This window comes from Pleurodeles waltl, chromosome 3_1, assembly GCF_031143425.1.
Source record: "Pleurodeles waltl isolate 20211129_DDA chromosome 3_1, aPleWal1.hap1.20221129, whole genome shotgun sequence".
NCBI lineage: Eukaryota > Metazoa > Chordata > Amphibia > Caudata > Salamandridae > Pleurodeles > Pleurodeles waltl.
Genome location: NC_090440.1, coordinates 570967281 through 570987274, shown reverse-complemented (window position 1 = coordinate 570987274; position 19994 = coordinate 570967281). Strand labels below are relative to the sequence as shown.

General features: G+C 45.3%; 1 protein-coding gene across 1 annotated transcript in view; it reads right to left on the bottom strand.

Moving 5' to 3' along the window:
• Positions 1–14566: 14566 nt before the first annotated feature.
• The window catches only part of CFAP161 (cilia and flagella associated protein 161), a 58190-nt gene continuing 52762 nt past the window's right edge, over positions 14567–19994 (bottom strand). The window contains exon 9 of the mRNA XM_069223004.1: positions 14567–14868. Coding sequence (XP_069079105.1) covers positions 14631–14868 — 238 coding nt within the window. The 3' untranslated portion in view covers positions 14567–14630. The remainder of the gene's footprint in view (positions 14869–19994) is intronic.

Genomic DNA, 19994 nt, shown 5'->3' with positions numbered 1-19994 from the left:
GCCACAAGATCTGTTTCTCAGCAGACTTTCCCGGGCTACTAACAACAGAAGAACTACCTTCTTTGCCCTCAGGCCTGAACTGCACAAATGTGGCATTAGGTTTGGCCTCTTTGATCCCATTCAGATGTTGATCACGAAGGACAGCAAACCCAAGGACTTCCAGGACTCAGAAGAGCTGCGATCTTTCTTGGAGGGCCTCAGGACCAGGGAATGGATACGGCTCTTACTGAGCCATCAGTGGTTGCCCAGCCTGTGGACACATTCTCTTCTTCCACTGAGGACTGACATCCCCAGGGGGCAGACTCCAGGGCAGACTTCAGGAGAGACCAAACAGGTCACAGAGTGACAAGGATATGGTGATCCGGGCAGTGGTGGAGCTCACACAGAATAGAGGGCATGACAAAACTCCTCTGTTCAACAGTTCCTGGGTCCTAATGCTCCCTGACTCATTATCCTGTATTTTGGTTCTTTATTCTCCAGGGGTGCACTCTTGGCCTGGGCTCCTTTCTCTCCTCTCCTCTCCTCTCCTCTCCTCTCCTCTCCTCTCCTCTCCTCTACTCTCCTCTCCTCTCCTCTCCTCTCCTCTCCTCTCTTCATTACATGCAAAAAGAAGTTTGAGTATCTTAATTCAAAATGTGTTGATGTGGCCCTGCTTCAGGAAGCCCACCTCATGCCTGTGGAAGCAGAAAAATTCCGGCGCGACTGGATGGGGAAGGTCATTCATAGCAGTCACCTATCCTAACTGGCTCACGGGCCCACCCTACCTCAGAAATGCAGCATGGCGATTCTCTAGCATAACCGTTCTTATGATGTGGATTGACCCCGATGGATGGTACACATTTGTCAAGTTACGAAAGGGTGACAGGACATTGTGTGTGGGCTCTCTTTATGCACTGACTTTGCCAAAATGTTCATTCTTCCTGCGGCTTAATCGCCTGCTGACAGAAATTGATGACACGCACTTACTCATAGGGGGTGACTGGAATAGACTGGGAACGTGATGCTGGATCGCACCAGCCCAATCGACGTGGGCAATAATGTAGACCAGGCTCTCCTGGGAGGTGTTGCTGCGGATCGCGGTCTTGTTGACGTTTTGCACCCCACCAATCGGGAATTAATTTTCCTCTCACAAGTGTACAGTACCCGTTTATGGCTGGACTACTGCTTTGTCTCCCAGCAGATGGTCACCCTGTCACAGGATGGTCAGATCCTTTAGGGCACGCTATTGGACCACTCTCCAATCCTCCCTTAAGTGGACCTGGAACTGATGAGCCAGGGCCACAAATCATAGTGACTCAACATATACACCTACTGGTCACCCCAGGGCAAGGCCCAGCTCTGGTCCCATGGCTCCACCTACTTGGACCATAATCAGGGGTCCGACACCTCGGCGTGCACCTTGTGGGTTGTGCCAAGGTGACCATAAGGGGGCTGCTAATGAGAGACGCTGCACTGTTCAACAAACAGAAAGCAGAACAGCATAGGGCTCTAGAGGACACTATAGCCACTCTCACCTGCCTTTCCACAGTGAGTCTCTCAGCCCCCTCAAAAATGCTTCGGGAAGGCACATATGGACCTCAACATGTTTACACTTCTAAAGTAGAATATGCACTGCAGCGAATGAAGGGCTGCCAGTATGAGCAAGACGAGAAGGCGGGACAGTGCTATAGGTACAGTTGCGATAAAGGGAGACTGCAATGGCTATTCCTGCCATCCAATTTGCTACCGGTCACAATCTCAGTTGGCCGCAGGACATTGCAAACGACTTTGCAGCCTTCTATCGGGATCTCTACACCCCTGAAGTGCCTGTGTGCCCTCCTTGGTTGGGCACCTTCTTCGATAGCATATGTGATCCCTGCCTTAAGAAGTCAGGTAGGGACCTGCTCTGGAGGGAAATCACCAAGGCAGAGGTAGCTCAAGCCCCTGGACAAGACAGCTTTCCAGCTGGTTCTATAACTGGACGAGGGAGGAGGTGGTGGACTTCCTCTACAAGCTGTTCTGGGAGGCTGAACAAATGGGGTCCCTTTGTTCCTTCTCAAATAAGGCCTGTGATTGCAGTCCTCCTCAAACCGGGAAGGATCCCCTCCTCTGCAGTATCCATAGGCCCATCTCCCTGCTCAAGGAGGATATCAAGATGTTGGCCAAGGTTCTGGTGGCTCTCCTTCGGACACTAATTCCGACCCTAATAAGTCACAGCCAGGTGAGATTTGTCCCCAGGGCGTTCACCCCGGAACCACCTCCGAACTCTTGCTCATGCCTTGTGGTTCTCTAAGGACCTGCTGGAGGATGCCCTGGCCCTCTCACTTGATTCCAAGAAGGCATTTGACAGAACTGAATGGGGATAGCTTTTTGCAGTGCTCCAGAGGTTCGGTCTCGGACAGGATTTCATCACCAAGGTCCGGTGACTCTATGGCTGTTCCATATTGTAAGTCAATTTTGGTGGTTTCCTCTCCAACCCTTTTCTGGCCCACAGGGGAACATTACCGGGCTGTCTGTTATTGTCCCTACCCTTCCTCCTGACAATGGAGCCCCTAGCCTCATCCCTCCATCAGCCGCTGTGGATAATGGGTATTCATAACCCTGGGGGTCCATCGACCCTCTATCTTTATGCAAGATACTTTTTACTCACACTTTCTGCCCTCTCAACCTCGCTTCCAGCTCTCCTGGACCTCATCTCCATCTTCGTGGCACTCTCTGGATACAAAAACAATTGGGGCAAAAGTGAAGCCCTACCAGTTTTGCGGGTCAACACGAGGGTGGCTGTGTCTTACTACCCCTTTCAATGGAGGCACTCACGTCTTAAGTACTTGGGGATCTATATCAGTCAGGATCTGGAACGCATGGCGGCGGACAACCTTGACCCATTGTTGAAAGCATGAGGCTTGACTACAATAAGTGGTCTCACCTCAATCTCTCACTGTGGGGTAGGATGCCGGCTGTCGAGATGATGACCCTTCCAAGGTTTATCTTCCTGGACATGTTACCATTGCTCATACCCCTCAGGCTTTTGCAGTCGGTGGACAAAGCCATCACGTCCTTCATCTGGGGAATGGGGAGATACCGACTGGCTACAGGAAAGATCATAGCTCATCGTTCATACGATGGTCTGGGCCTCCCCTCGGGTGAGCACTACTCTATGTAGCTCGCCTACATGCACCCACAGGCCCCAGGCCCCAGGCCCGTTGTTGTGGGTTACTAAAGAGCACACCATCTTGAGGTGTCCTGGTTTGGCAAATCCTATGCTTCAAGCTATGGTCAAGATGTGTGCTAGGGCCCACAAGCTCTTCTCAGTGGATGCCCCACTTACATGATCAGGTGGCCTTTTGGGGCACGGTTGGCATCTGCATCGGTGGCAAGATGCTCAAGTGGGGCACGTGTGCGATGCAGGGATCCTTTTTCCTCTGCCATGTTCTCACCCTGGGAGCCCTAAAATCCTTTGAAGTGCTCTGTGAGGAGTTCCATCTACTTTCCCACCAGCAGTGGAAGTAAATCATGGAGCTGTGCCACTACTTCGCAACATGCTTGGGTCCACAGCCCTGGGCTCTTCCGTCCTCTTCGTGGTCGCCTATCTTAAAGTGTGGGTATCCTTCAGAGGGGTGTTGCTGGGCTTTTACAACCTCTTAGCCTGGCATATGTACTCTCTACCTCTGTTGGAGAGCCTGTGGGCCAAGTGGCAGACTCTGCTCCAGGTGAAGTACGATGCAGAGGACTGGGCAGACCTGTTGGACAATTCAGCTGTGGTGCCCGGGACGCCAGGATGAAGTTCTGCATTTTTAAGGCATTGCACGATTGGCCCTGTGGGGCCCCGGCAAAGCTTAAGCATGTAGGGCTGCTACTCCATTCCAGTTGTTGGTGTTGCGGTGACAAGCGCTGTAACCTGGGGCATATTCTGTGTGGTTGTCCTGCAGTCCACCCCTTCTGGGAGGCTGTCAACTCCACATTGTGCGAGATTATGGAAATCTCTGTGTCACTTGCGCGCCCCCTAATCCTGCTTTACCAATCTGTGGACTTGCCTGCACTGTCCCGTCATGAATGTCAGCTGCTTCATACGGTGCTCGCGATGGCGAAAAACTGTGTTCTCTGGCGCTGGAGCTCCCCACTCCCACTCATGCATGAGGAGTGGCTCAAGGAAATGTATAGGATGGCTTTGTGAGAGTTGTTCATTTACATCCTGCAAGACTAGGTGGAGACCTTCCTTCACACCTGGGTGGCCTTCTTTCAAGGCAACAGCCGCTGATCACTGTTAAGCTGGCTGGCCAAGTCACTGGGCTTCCATGGTCCCCCAAGCTTTAGTTCTCCTCCATTGGCTGCTCTACTGGCTGCCTTCACCACTGGGCCATTCCTCCCTTGTCACCCACCCTTCTGGAAGCTGCAAGGCCATTGATGGGGCCCTTTCCCTTGCTTCCCTCATTCCTGTTCTTCCCTTCCCTTTCCCCTTCCCCTTCCTCTACCTCTCCCACTCCCTCTCCCTCTTTTTCTTTTCCATTGCCTCTTCCTTTCCCTCACGCGTCACTGCACACCATTACCCCCGGGGCAGAGCCTCCCCATGCCTTCTCCCATTTCACCCCTATTTTAGCCTGTTCTGACAGCCTGGCTCCCAGGCCCTGGTTCCTGTGTTGATGAGTGGGTGTTGTGCCCTGATTGCATGTAGTGTGCATCCATGTATCCATTGGTTCTTGCAGTCCACCATTGTACGGTTTCAACTGTTGGTTTCATTTTTTATACCACACTGTACACGAATAAAGAAATGCCAAATAAGAAAAAAGGAAGATCAGAAGACGATGACTAACTCCTTCTAAAATGGTTCCTGGAACTGCAAGAGTAGACTGTGGTTTCTGTCTGGCTAGAATTCCTGATCCAAAAAGGTCCCATTAAAAACACAAATCCTTCACTTGTCTCTTTTCCTGACAATATCTCCTTAAAAAGATGTTTTTGTTTCCACTACAAGAACCTAAGTAGACAGCAAACTCACTGCTTTAGGTATCACTGCCCAGAACTGCACACAGTATGCTAACAGGAGACCCTGAGGTGGCTGCAAGTCTTCTGGAGACATGTCAAGGGCACAAAAGTCCTTTAGATTCATCATCATTATCACTGTGTGATAGTCCAAAAGTGGAAGACTATTCTCTTCACTGTCATCACCTTCAGGCATACCACCAGGAGCATGAACAAGGGTTAAATCAGACTCAAATAATTCTTCAATGTGTTGAAAAAAGTACTTTCTTGTTAAAAGAAGACTATCTGGAAATGTTAACACAGTGATGGCAATGTCAATTAATCAATCAGGATTTATAAAGCGCAGCTAATCACCTGATAGGGTATCCAGGCCGTTGTTGAGGTCAGAAGAGTTGACACCTTAGTAATAGCAAGAAAACAAGGTCTGTAGACACACCCTGATAAAGAGACCACCTACAACAGCAGTTTCAGAAGAGGGGCAGCTGGAACCATGACCAAAGTGAACCACATTATTTCACCCTGGAATTGTCTGGAGCTGAGGCAACAGATGTTTCAATGACCAAAGACGATGCATCAGCACTTTTAAAAAAACGTGTTAATATGGAGTTACTTAAAAGCCCGAAAAACAGACTTTTTTTCTAGGGAATGGCATGGGGCTCAGCAGTGGAGTCTGCTCTGAATAGGACCTCTCTTTGGATCTTTTATGCATCTTATCGTACCTTGTTGGAAAGCATCTAGACAAGTTCTAATGCATTTTATAAGCCCTGGTTAAAGATTTGCACCTAGATCTAGACTGGATTGTGTGCTAGATATGTACAGGAACTTAAATGGGCCCTTCAAAGAACCCAACATTATTAAAGCTTCTCCTCTTTAATAGCCTTAGGGTTCGAGTAAACAAAAAGATTGCATGACTTGGCATGGTGCTATGAATCCAGACATCATAACCACTCACAATGTGGATTCATTACCTACATTGGTAGCCAGAAGTACAAAGAGCTTGATGCTGGATTATGTCAGAGAAAATATCATAAAAGTCAGATTCCAACACAAAAATTTAAAAATCAGGACAAAAACTCAACTTCAAATCATATATCTCTGGCAGCACAGAAAAAAAGGAACTGGCATCACAGGAGCCTGAGCTCCTTTATCTGTACTGCTTGCATCACTTAGGAAAGTGACAGTGCTGGGCACGTCCTAGCACAAGTGATGAGGTATGGCTTAAAATTCCAGGTCAAGGCTTTTGCCTGGTAAACGGTTCATCTAAGGAACATCTGGGAATGAAGATACATTACTACTGAAACTAGGCAAATCGAGCTACTATATGTTCACAAGAGATAACACCCTGGAATCCTTAAAACAACTGTCAATGATTCCGTTCTCTCCCAAATGTACTTATTTACTTACCAATATGAATGTCATACCCTCTCTACAGTGCCCACTTACAACAATCTAATCTTGTTTTGGCTCTTTGAATGTGGTCTCGGATAGGGGTAGGCAAATTATTCCATTTTGCCTACAGAATCGGCGGAATGTTAGCCACCCCGTATTACTCTTTAACGTGAAGTTCTGGCCATATTATGCCAATCGCACATGGGGCAATGGTTCTCTTGTGAAGCTCCTAAATATGCGAGCTGGCCAGAGGGATTTGCCATCCCCTAGAGCAATTTTCTAATTTGGTCAGAAGGCTGCCATTCTAGTAGATTTGCTCCCGCTCAAGTAGATGTTCTACTCAAGCTGTAGCAAAATCAACTCGAATGGCTGTGCGCTCTTGTGCAACACATGGTGCAGTTTGCAATAATTTTCAGTGCTGCTCGATCTATCAGTGCTAAATTGAAGCATGAGCTGCATACTTTCCACTCTTGGTGGAATTCCACAGAATCTTGCAGAGTTTTTCTGTAACTCTGCAGAATTCCACTGAGTGAAACTCTGTAAGTACTACCCACCCATAGTCTCGAAATCTACATGCTCTTCTCTCTTTATCAAAGTGATTCTGATGTTATCAGATCACATCCTTGTTTTGTGCATCTTGTACTGTGAGATCTTCCGTGCAGTAGGCTCCCAATATGTAGTATAACAGGCACACTTTATCTGGCCTTCCGAATTTATTATCAGAATTTGTTATCCTTTTGGATGGATACAATTGGACGTCATCCTCATCCAGGGGTACAACCAGACCAGAACTTTGGGAGGGCTAACACACCAAGCACCGAGGCAGAGGTAATAGTTCAAACAATTGGGAGCTGATTTATCCTCAGAGCCAATACAACAGAATTGTGGCAAACTGTCTTTTAAACACATTGGACAAGCCCAATACTATTAGAACAAACATGATTTTGTGGATTTGACAATGTTTACAGACCGCTTACACAGTGCCTTAAAAGGAGGGGTTGAGGGAAATGAAGTAGCAAGCAGTTTGAACAGGTTTCAGTGCAAAACACATTAAACAGGTTTTCGTAAAGTTATTTCAAAATGCTGGCCCTTTTTGCCAATTCTCGGCCATGGTCTTGCTTGCATAATAACATGCTCATTAAGTATTTATTATTGCATGTCTAGAAAGACGCTCTTGCCTGATTGTTGGCCAAAAGTATGTTTACTGTCTGCTCCTCAGATATTGCAACATATGCTTGTTAGAGGCTGCACTCAGGCACATGTCTAAAAAAAATGAGCTTAGTGGGTTAACACAACTGGTTGGGGTGTATGACTGGGAAGTGACAGGTTTGATTCCCGATTCATTGTTCATTGCTCCTGAAAAAAAATTAATACCACTCAATTGGCAATATTATAACGTTATTTGCCCTGCCATGAATCTTAAACATAAAGTAGTTGTTGTTAGCACCCCATATTGAGTAGTTCTCATTTGCAATGCATGACTGAGCTTCATCTATGCAGTAAAACCACCAAGCTGTTGCTTTGTCCTGGGACTACATCACTCAGAAAAAAAACAGAAATAGAGTCTCATAATAACATACTTTATAACAACCTCTTCTGAGACCCACAGCACATACAGTGCCAAAACCACCAATTTCTTAGTATTAAATCTTGGATGGGTGATGTGCTTGATAAAATGCATAATTTGTTTCTTATTTCTTTGGACCGCCTTCTGACAGAATGATTACAGTCTCTGTAAAGGTGGTTCTTAAATGTCTGTAGTAATTACAGGAAAAAGTGTGATGTACACATTGAAACACTGGAACATGTGTACAAAGAAGCATGTTTTCCTTGTGTAATATTTTTGTATCAGTAACCTACTATGCTCAGAGTTATGCTGCATTTGACAGCCCATGGTTTACTCTGACATAAGAGTTAGGGTTCGAAAGTATTTTGATGCCAAACTACACTAGTTAGAAAGGCACAACACAGTGATGCAATACCTATATAAGGGAAGTGTTGCTGGTACGTTGTACTCCCTCTCCATTTTACACCATTCTAGCAATTTCCACATTTGTTTGCACTATGAGAAACTTACCGTAGTGGTTCTTACTTTAAGCAGCAGAGATGTGTTTCAGGTTACACATAAATGTTATTTAAAGCATTCACATAGCCAAGCTGTCTCTCAGTCTACCTAGAGGTCCTGCTCCAAATACCGGAGCTCTTCCTCATGTCACAATGCTTCTTCATCAAAAGACAAGATACACAACACACTATTACTGCTTGATTTATTCCAAAATTGCCATCAGCCCTACATTCAGTACCTCTAGATAACCACTGAACCAAATGAAAACTTATGCATATCTCAAGCTAAACACCGACAAGACAGAAGTAGTGTTTAGCATTTATTTATGAGCATTTTCTCCTGATACATTTCACCTGTTTTTTCGCAACAAAATCTGTCATGGGAAAATTGTGCAGTGCAGTTATAGGTACACAAGTCAGAATCCGATTGGTGCACAAACGTCTATTTGAGCTGTGATGGAAATTATCAGGGCCCATGTAAAGTCTGTTAAGTTATAGCTTATTTTAACAGATGATTGTTCATGCCTGTGTTGCTATTATTATGGCCCAGTAGTGCTGTAGGGTTCAAGTATATTGTACTGTATTTTATTTTATTTTATTTTTCTATAGGGCTTAATACTCCTAGAAGACGTTGACACTTGCTGCTCTGTGAGAGTGCTATGAACAAAGTATGTTTTTTTATGCGACCTATAAAGGTGTATATGTTGTGTTGATGTTCAGAGTAGAGCTCTTGCCATGTGTTGTCACTAGAAGTGGCCAATAAATTTACAGGGAGAGTCAAGTCAAGGGCCTGGCTTGGATCTTAGAACACCGAACACCGACCTTTCACCTCTGCACACTCTGAGCCTCAAGCAGAAAATGGAACCAGATCACAGAGGAACAGCTCACCAACACCCTCAGCAAGTCTCCCCCACCCCTCACCACAGACTCTAACATCTCAGCACTGAACTTCTACCAATGGATCTACGAATACGCCAACAGACCTCCCTGAAAGACCTCAGCTGAACACCACTTCAAGAAGGCCATCTGGTTCTCCCCAGCACTCCACGACTCCAGGCGCAACTGCAGACAACTAGAGAAGAAAGGGAGAAACAGCAAGCCCCCAGAAGAGTTCGAGGCCTTCAAAGCTGCCCTCAAATCCCACCACCACCTCATCAGAGCCACCAGTAAAGCCACCTTCCGGACCGTATCAGCACCACCGCACACAACACCAAAGAGCTCTTTGCCGTGTTCAAAGAGTTTGCCAAACCCCAGTCGGAAACAGCAAACATCTCTCCATGTCAAGACCTCTGCGATAGACTAGCCAACTTCTTCCACTGAAAAATCTAAGACATATACGACAGCTTCAGAACCCAAGACCCTCTGAGCCCTCCAACAACCCCCCAGTTCTGATCCTCTGACCCGTCACAGATCCTGTACCACTGGACCACCCTCCCCATGGCCGAGACCCGCTCCATCATGAGCAGCATCCACTCCGGAGCCCCTACGAACCCGTCCTCACCACATTTTCAACAAAGCCAACACCTCCATCGCTCCGGAGCCCTGCCACACCCTCAAGTGTTCCATAGATACAGCTACCTTACCCGAGGACTGGAAACATGGCGAGATCCCCTCACTACTAAAAAAACAAACAGGGCCAACCCCTGGACCTCAAGAACTATTGCCCCATCTCTCTGCTGCCTTTCCCAGCCAAGGTCATTGAAAAGGCCATCAACACAAAGCTCCATAAGCATATCGAGGACAACAACATTCTGGACATCTCTCAATCAGGTTTCAGGAGCAACCACAGCACGGGGACTGCCCTCTTCATCGCCACAGATTACATCCGCTCGCTCCTCGACTGTGGCCATACAGCAGCCCTCATCCTACTGGACCTATCGGCCGCCTTTGACACGGTTTCGCACCACACCCTCTGCTCCAGACTCCATGAAAAGGCCCTACAATGGATACGCTCCTTCCTGTCCAGCAGAACACAGAGTCAGACTCACCCCTTTCCTGTCAGAACCTATAGCTGCGGAGTTCCACAGGGCTCCTCCCTAAGCCCCACACTCTTCAACATCTACATGGCTCCACTCGCATCCATTGTCAAGAACCATGGGCTGAACATCGTCTCCTATTTCAACAACATCCAGCTCATTATCTCACTGACCGAAAACCCCACAACTGCCTAGAAGAATTTTAACAATGGGATGGAAGCCGTTGCAGCCTGGATGAAGGACAGCTGCCTCAAGCTCAACTCAGACAAGACTGAGATCCTCATCTTGGGACCCTTCACATCTGCCTGGGACAACTCCTGGTGGCCAGCCTCCCTTGGCACCCCTTCACACCAACAAACCACGCATGTAACCTCAGTTTCACTCTGAAATCATCGCTTACCATGACCCGCCAAGTCAACTTAGTCGCAACCTCCTGTTTCCACACACTCCGACTTCTCTGGAAGATCTACAAATGGATCCCAAAAGACTGCCCTGGTTACCAGCAGACTCGAATATGGCAACGGCCTCTAAGCCGGCACCACCTAGAAGAATCTGAAGAAACTACAGTACATTCAAAACGCCTCCAAGAGACTCATCCTGGATGTTCCCCGCTGCAAACACATCACCATTCACCTAAGAGACCTCCACTGGCTTCCTGTTGAGAAAAGAATCAAATTCAAGCTCCTCATTCATATATACAAGGCCCTCTACGACCTAGGACCCACCTACCTCAACCTCAACATCACATTCTACTCCCTGACCAGACCTCTCCACTTCACTCAATAGGCACTAGCCACCGTACCCTCCATACGGAAGACCTCGGCTGGAGGAAGATCCTTTGCCTACCTCACGGTAAAGAGTTGGAACACCTTACCCCTGCACCTCAGGCAGTCATCGTCACTACCTCAATTCAGGAAGGACCTTAAAACCTGGCTCTTCAACTGAAGCACAGAGGACACACTCCCTCAGCACTTTGAGACCCTTATGGGTGAGTAGTTGTGCTCTATAAATCCTGATTTGATTTGATATGAACGCATACATGAGCCAAGTCCTGAAAATGTTTGTTATGTTAATCATGCAACAAATATTACATAAAACATGATAAAGTTGTTTAAAATTCACAAAACTGTACTTCTTTAACATGTGAAGCTTTGACATTAATAAGTCACATTATAGTACTGCACTAAGAAGTGTTCACTAAAAGATATGAAGAAAAAAAAGAGTTTTGGTGAAATAAAATATTTGCTTAAGATCACACAAATTAAGCAGTGAAGCCTTGATTTATCCAGATTTCTGGTTTCACTTTGTACAAATCAGCCAGGAAATGGGTACGTCTTTGTCTTTCTTTATGTCAAGGCTTTGTTTTTACCGCTTCGTGACCTCCTCCTACAGACCACACTGGAGCACATGGCCACCAGTTACATTACACAAGATCACATTAATTGCTTAAAGGCACGGGGAGATTAAGCGATTTGCCCAGAATCACAGGATTTTAAACTGTTGCTGTAACTGGAACCTGATTACCCAGTTCTAAAGCCAGAAGCACTGGCTGTGAAACCACATCCTGGCCAGAGGCGGGGAGGCAGGCAGAAGCGGCATGAAAGCTTTGCTCATTTTGGGTTGAAGGTTCCAACAGGGCATCGAGCTGAGCCAGAGCGAGGCTTCAGCGTTCAGTTGCTTGCCCACCTCTAGTAGTCGCTGCCGTGATGTATGAATTTGAAGTGAAGGGGAGTGAGATATTTGCGCTCTCGACCGATTCTAACGTATGGATGGATAGAAGTGTGTGAGTGCATCTTGGCCTATGGTTGGGACGTTTTGGTATGAAATCAAGAGTTGTGTCCTTTAAAGGTTTAAATATAGTGATTAAAAGCAGTTAAAGGGCACAAACCTTTACCCAATTACCCCTAAAAGCCTCTGTGGAAGGAAAATGGCAGATGCGCTTCCTAGTACAATAAACTGTGCTAAAAGCAACAGTTATCTAAAACAAGAAGAGCAGATGGAGGCGGAGGCCTGGGCCACTAATTAAAATCATTGATAGAACCTCATGACTGAACGCAACTTTTTCATTTACGATTCGGTTTAGTTAGTGCCTTATGTTAAATATGTTTTCAAGGTCCTAAGAAAAAAGTTAATTATCATTTATATTTTAATGTCAGAGATATTTTACTTTTAATTGGAAGGTAAAATCCATATTAAATTGTTTCTGATAGAATAGTGCCTTGGGCCTTACAAGCATTGGGAAAGCACTCAAGAAATGTCAATACAACACAATATAACGGTCTTACTTAATTACGTTTGAAAGCAAAGGTTTGTGTGTTATTTCCTCTTTTTAGAAGTTAAGCTGAGACAAGGTACCGCTGCAGTGTATTGGTTCATGGGGAGAAATATGTTAATAGGGCCTTTCATCTGTCCCCACCAAGACTTTGATACCTTGCAATGGGCTGAGAGGTCCACCGCATGGGGCATAAGAAGACATTTTTAAAAAACCAAAGCCTCTTCCACTTTTCGAAGGTGTATCGATGGCTTGCGAAGTACAACAGCACAGTGTACACATCTCTTTAGTGAACCCGTGTGTCTTGGAGGTTGCAGCAGCCCGGCTACAGAGCATGCTGAAGCCCTTGTAGCCCAATGTGTTTTTGCGCACCTATCCTCATCCTGGTCATCTTCCAAAGCCAGATGCTTTGTGGTACATAATCTCCTTCTTGCATAAACGTTGTGACAGATCTGCAGAGTTACTGGGAGCTTCTCATTTCATAAATGTCAAGATAAGGTTCTCCACACCACAGATCACTCAATATATCATGGGTGTCTACAACCAGGGTCTGCAAGTGAATCTGTGGTCATTATTTGATGCATACAAGTGAGCCCCAGCAACGAGTTGTGCAAAAAGACACCCTCCACCGCCACTTCCTCAAAGGCTTACATCTTGAGGGTTACGCCATGACTCAGCAGGGCTTCTAAACCAGCAGTTGCCTACCTCATCTAGAGGTTCGGTAACCAGCACATTTCTGATCACGAAGTCTTAGCTGCATCTGCTGTTCGTGAACCGCTTGTTTGGGGCCATTTGGACACAGTGGCAGAAGCCCCACACTGCCTAGCCAGGACCAGCACGGAAGGCATGGGGGAACCAGAAAGGAAAATATTAAAATGTCCCTGAAGTGTAGGGAGAAACTCCATGTGCATCAGGAACATTGTTTTTTCTGTCTCAGCAATAAACTCCCCCTTTGTGGATTTGTTTGCAAGTAAGAGAATAAAATTCCGAGCAGGCTTATTCCAAAGCCCACTGTGCATTCAACTCTGGCTAAAAGGTATCAAAGGGTATTAAATACAATAATGTACTGTTGTATGCTTTTTTGCCACACAGTCCCACGCCAGACAGGTTGGGTGTAGAGCCAAGGACGACCATCGGCCCAGCGGGCAGGTGGGTAACCCACTGACCTCTAAATGACCCTGTTATCTGTGTTAAAAATTGTTTATGTACATTGAGACAATTCTATATTTAGCAATGAATGATTGGAACACAATTAAAAAGCTATTATTTTTAAGATACGGTATTCAGAAACTTGTAGGGCCAACTGCATGTCCTAAGCCTGTTTAAGCATGACTCAACATTATTAGTATTGTCTAAAACATACCTTTAATAGCTACTGATTACGGGTTTTGCGGTTATTTATCGATCCTTGTAAATATATATTCCCCACTTAGTGGATAACAACGTGTATTTTGGAGTTTAACTCACCAAAATCTGCATGGTAAATAATGTATAACATTTCCGCTTTAAATTTTGGAGGTTTGACCTGCCTACATTTAACAACAGATGAGGTATTTAATGCAACAGGCCGCTCTCAAATGGGTTAACTACAGCTAAACGTGTAATTCTGACACGTGTGTAAACAGTGGTTTAAGCACCGTCGGAATACACCAATCAAATTGTAATCAGGCCCTTAGTAAATGAGTGTGACACACCAAGCAGTAGTCGAAAAGATAACCACAACAGCAAATAATTCAATCACCTAACAATCTGTTTTAAATTCAATGAACTCACAAAAGCTTGTAAAGTTGTTGTTTACAATTCCCTCGAAAATGGGTAATGGCTGTGTTAATCTTTTCATACTGCAGATTGTCATGTAAATGGCATTTCAGTGTTTAGCACCTAACAGAATACTACATTAAAAGGAAAATGAAGCAAAACATTTTTATTATGAGAAGTATGCAGCTCATACACCATTATGAATGAAAAATAAATTATGAGCAAGTGTTCTGCATTTTGTTCGTGCACAATCCCTTTGAACTTTGTTCACTGCAGTCTTTTTTCTCTTTCTCTTCACTTTTCTCAAAGGGGACCTCAGGCCTGGTAAACATGGAGAGTGTGTTGTTACCAGGATCACCAGTGACGATAATCCAATGGTTCATCTTTTCTTCTGCCTTATGGGCATCCAGGAAGGTGCGAGCAGTGACTTCATATTCCTTTCCAAAGTATGTCCTAAAAAAAGTCCTCAATTATTTAATGAAATCATTTAAGTGTAAAATCTAATTCAGTGAGCAGGTTCAGAGAACACCAATAATCCTTTCTTTATTCAAACCTTACAGCCAATTAAGATGGGTTAATGCATGGGATAGAATAGAGATAACAACGCAACACATGAACATGAACAATACAGAAAGTATATTTGAAAATGATGAAAAAAGGAGCGTCCTGTATATCACTGGATCGTTGAATGCGCTGACGCAACATGCTCTTTTGGAAAAGTGTGCTCTAGACCCTAGTCACTGCACTTCAAAAGAACAGAAACTCAGATTTAGATACAGAACTTATAGGTGGCTTTTTTCAGTCTACAGCATAAATATTGACTAAAGTCTTCATTGGGTGTGCGTAGACAATCATCGCACAAAACCATAAAAATTCAGAAGTTATAATTACAGTTACTTCAAGAAACTATAAATCGCATCCTAAGGTAACTACAACTCGCACCCCCACCATGCACAGTTTTTCTTCAATAATTTGACTGCTAATGTTTCATTTATATTTTTAATCAGGTTATAGAAGTTGTCATGAGTGCTGTAATATCTGTGGTAATTAGCAGTGCATGGCGAGGGCGTTATAGTTACCTTAGGGCATGAGTTATAGTTACTTGAAATAACTTTAACTATCACTGCTGAATTTTTATGGTTTTATGCGACTAAATTCACAACTATCTATAACGTCCATGTAACCTTTGATTTGTTTAAGTGAATTTCCATGTTTTTTTTATTCTGTTTCCTAACTATAACTTCCCTGTAACCTTTGCTTTTTTCAAGGAATATCTATGGTTTTTTTTAACATAAAGTAATTTTCATTACTATACGTTAATCCAACCACCGCCACGGAAGGGCTTTGGCAGTATTTGGCCACAGGGCCTAAACCACCTAACCCCATGACATGCACTCCCTTTGGCCGTGCGAGGCAGGGAGTTGGCAGCAGGGCCTGGCCTGCAGCAAGGTCCTGCAGCCAAGCCCCTATAACTACCCAACCCTGCGCCAGGCACAGCCTTCAGCTGTGCTCAGTGCAAGGTTGGCCGTAGAGACTGACCTGTGCCCATGCCTTGTGGCCAAGCCCCTATAACCACCCAACCCCGCGACACACACAACCTTCGGCCGTGCACAGCAGGGGTTGGCTGGAGGGCCTGGCCTGCTTCCAAAACCATATAACCACCCATCCCCTCATCACACATGGCCTTTGGCAACTAAACCACCCACAGAGTTTTTCTAGATTTCGATGAATGATATATTTAGAATGAGATATTTCAGGACAAAATAAAAAGAAAAAGGTATTTGTCAAGTAAAACGAGTGTGATTACATTTCAGTATATATCTTAAATTTTTGAATTTGAAAAGTAATTTAAGTAGGAATGTGACTACTGGCACACCTAGACTGGAACCCTTAACCTTCAGGGTGAGGGCCTTAGACCTTAGCCTCTAGGCCAAAGGTGACTCTTTGCAATGCAGTTTCTAGACGTACATATGACATTCAACCCAAAGATTTTGATGGCAAAAAGGCTTAAATGCTCCATCACTATAAATGTTTAACAGTCAAAACACTAGTAAATAAACAGACACACTCCGTGAGATACCAGAATTTGACCCTTTAACCTATTGAGTGACAGTCCATTAGCTTCACTAGGAGGCCAGAAGTGACTGTTTGTTTTATTTTCAAAATGTAACTATAACATTTGAACCAAACATCTTGTAAGTGTGACATTTGAAGTTATTGTATAGAGAGACCATTGCAATGACAATCTCTCTCTCTCTCTCTCTTCCATCCCATCATTAGGTGGAAGGGAGAGAGAGAGAGTGACAGGAACACGGGTGATCCTGAAGGCCCCCGCAGTCCTAGCCAGCTCCCCACGTGCTGCGGGAGCCGGCATTGCTCCTCCAAGCAGGGAGCTTCTTTAAATAGCATCTCCCTGCTAGCAGGAGCAATGTTTTCATCTGTTTCCCGGCACGCATATGTGTGTTCAGGGAACAGATGAAAACTCCTCTTTCTGCAAACAGGAGCTGTTCGACAGCTCCCACTTGCTGAAAGCAGAGTTATATTTGCTTTTGCTTGGTGGGAGCTGCCAGCTCCCACCAAGCAAAAGCAAAAGCAAATAGTTACTTCCCGAGGGTGGGCACCTAGGGAGGTAGCAAGAGCCAGCCCTACAGGGTGGCAGTCCCCAGGGCCATAAATGGCTTCACGAGGTGGACCACATGGCCCCCTCCATCCTAGTACTTAGACCCCGGGGAGGTGGTGGTCTGTGAGGGACACCCTAAATTAATTTATTTCAGCGCCAGGGAGGTGGTGGTCCCTGGGGCTGCGGGGGCACTGTGTGGGCCCCCACATTAATTTAGGATGATTTGCCCCGGGCAGGTGGCAGTCCCCCAGGTGCTGGCGAGCCCAGCGCGCCCACCTACATACATATTTGTACATGCCCCAGGGAGGTGTTGGACCCTGGGGCTGGGAGGGCTGCGGGGGGCTGCACGGTCCCCCACAATAATTCATAAAGATTTGCCCTGGGTAGGTGGCAGTCCCCAGGGTGCTGAGGGTGCCCCCCCCACACAAATTAAAACCATTGCTCCTGAGAGGAGGTGGTCCGCCCAAGTCTCAGGATTGCTGCTAACACTTGGTGAAGTGTTGGCAGCCAATCAGATCTCTGCACGAGTTTGGGAGTATTCCCAAAACCTTTGCGCCTCCAGGTGTACAAATTTGTCTTTCTTTTAATATTTCAAAAACTACTGAACGGGGTTACACCAAATAACAAAATGGCTTCTTTTTGGACAAAGAGCTGCCTTTCTGCTAAATTTAGTGCAATTCTGTCAAGCAGTTCGGGCTGTAGTTAAGTTCAAAAACCCTATGGGAATTAAAATGAGAAATGCACTTTTTTGGACACCCCCTTTTTTTCTCAGCCCCTGCTTGACAGATCATCCTGAAACTTCCTATGCACAACAAGGTTCTCTGACACACTTTTGTTGGAATATTTCATGAAGATTTGTCAAATGGTGCCAACCATATATGCAAGTAAAAAAACGTGTCTTCAATGAAAACTAGGTCCTAACGACAACTACATACTGGTGACTGCCACTAGGTAATATATAGATATATAAAACACATATGTAATAGACATATGAAACACATACATGTTTAAACTGAAGTAAAATAGAATGCTTAACCCATTAGCTCAGCAGCACAAACTGTCATGCCCAACACTTTTAGACATGTGCTCTAACCCACCAGCCGTACCCTGCCTCAAAAGACAACTCATGCCATCATATCAAATTAAACACACTGTGCTGGTTAGCTAGCAAACAAACAAGAACAACAAAGAGGCCCGACCCACTGATTTTAGATACACATACCCATTTCACCAACAAGATAAACATTTGCCAGGGAACACACAATAATCCACAGCCAGATTTATCAACACTTTACATAGGCAAAAATCACAAAACGTGATGCAAACTGGTACAGTGTTGATTTCTTATTTACTTTACTGAGCTAAACTTTATTTGCACTGGAAAGTTATGTACAGTCAAGTTAAGTAGTGCTATTTCCTACTTTTAGGTGTGCACTACATCGCACAGAGACATCCCATTGGTGGTATCTGGGCATTCTCATGCTATCACTATAGTTTTTGATCCAAAACCCTATAGCCCGGGAGCATGCAATGACCACGCCACACACGGAGCTCTTGATTAGACATCTTTACTCCTCATACAATCACACACTAAGCCACTGATTACGTCAAATCTGTCAAGAACCACACCTTAACACCTCCCAGCTGGTTACGCAATCTCTCCTCTAAGTCCGCCAAGAACCGCGAGGGTCCTAGTGATTCAATCTCATTACACTTTATCTCCCCCCTTGTTAAATAAAAAGTACAAATAATTGTTATATCAGATCTCTTCAATTAGCCATTGAGGTGCTCGCACTGGACCGCCAGATCAAGTGGTATGAGGTGATGGACATACACTCTGATCGAGCACCAAGGGTGTAGATTCTGGTGTTTGCTCTGGACTGTCAGGCAGAACCACCTCATTGAAGACTGCAGGAGCTGATGAACGTCGAGGTAGGTGCTTGAAATGTGATGAGTCCTGGGTAATGGTTTTTCCGGGAAGCTGGGCCGTCACCATGTGTCCTCTGTCCGTCACCATCCTCAGGGGTTCGACATCAAACAGAGCATTTGTTTTCTGTTTTTTTTTCTGTTTGACCGGGACCCAGTCGTTTTCATCAAAAACTGATTCCTGAGCTCATTGATGCCGATTGGCATACGTATTCATTTTGCATTTTCGAGAAGGGTCCTGGGCCCTAGCCTTATCGGGTATCCAAGGATTGATCCAAAGTCCACTGTGATAATTTGGTTTGAATAGCTCTCCCAAACAATAAGGTGGCAGGGCTCTCACCAGTTGTAGAGTGAGGAGTTGCGTGATAGGCACGGAGGGCTTGGCACAGGGCTTGTTTCAGTTCAATTTCCTCCATCGCCGCTTGCTGAAATACTTTCTTGAGGGAGCCCATGAATCATTCAACAATGCCATTGGCTTGAGGCCACAGAGGTGCGCTCTTTTGATGCTTGATATTCAGTTTAACTAGAAACTGCTTGAGCTCTTGACTGTTGTACGGCGGGCCATTTTCCGATTTGAGGATGGCAGGTATACCCCATGCTGCCCAAATGGCCTTGACATGAGTCGTCGATGACATTTCCTCCACTAACGTGAATACTCATCAATGACTACCATAAGATGATGTCTGTTTCCTAAGGATCCAAAGAAATCAACAGCAACTTTCTCCCAAGCCTTTGTAGGAAGGTCAGATATTGTCAATGGGTGTTGTCACCTTAGGGGAAAGACAGTTGCAAAGATGGCACTCCTTCAGTTCCCGCTCAACCTGTTTATCTAGGTGCAGGACCATACTCGGTCTCTTAGAGTTCTTTTGGTGGCTAAGATGCCATGATGTCCTTCATGAGCCAGTTCAATGACTTGCTGTTGCAGGCTCTCAGGTTTGATGATTCTCAAGCCTCTCAGCATAAAGCCTTCCTTGGTTACAGATAGTTCAGCCTGTATATTTTTAAACTTTCGAAATTCAATGTCATCCTCCAG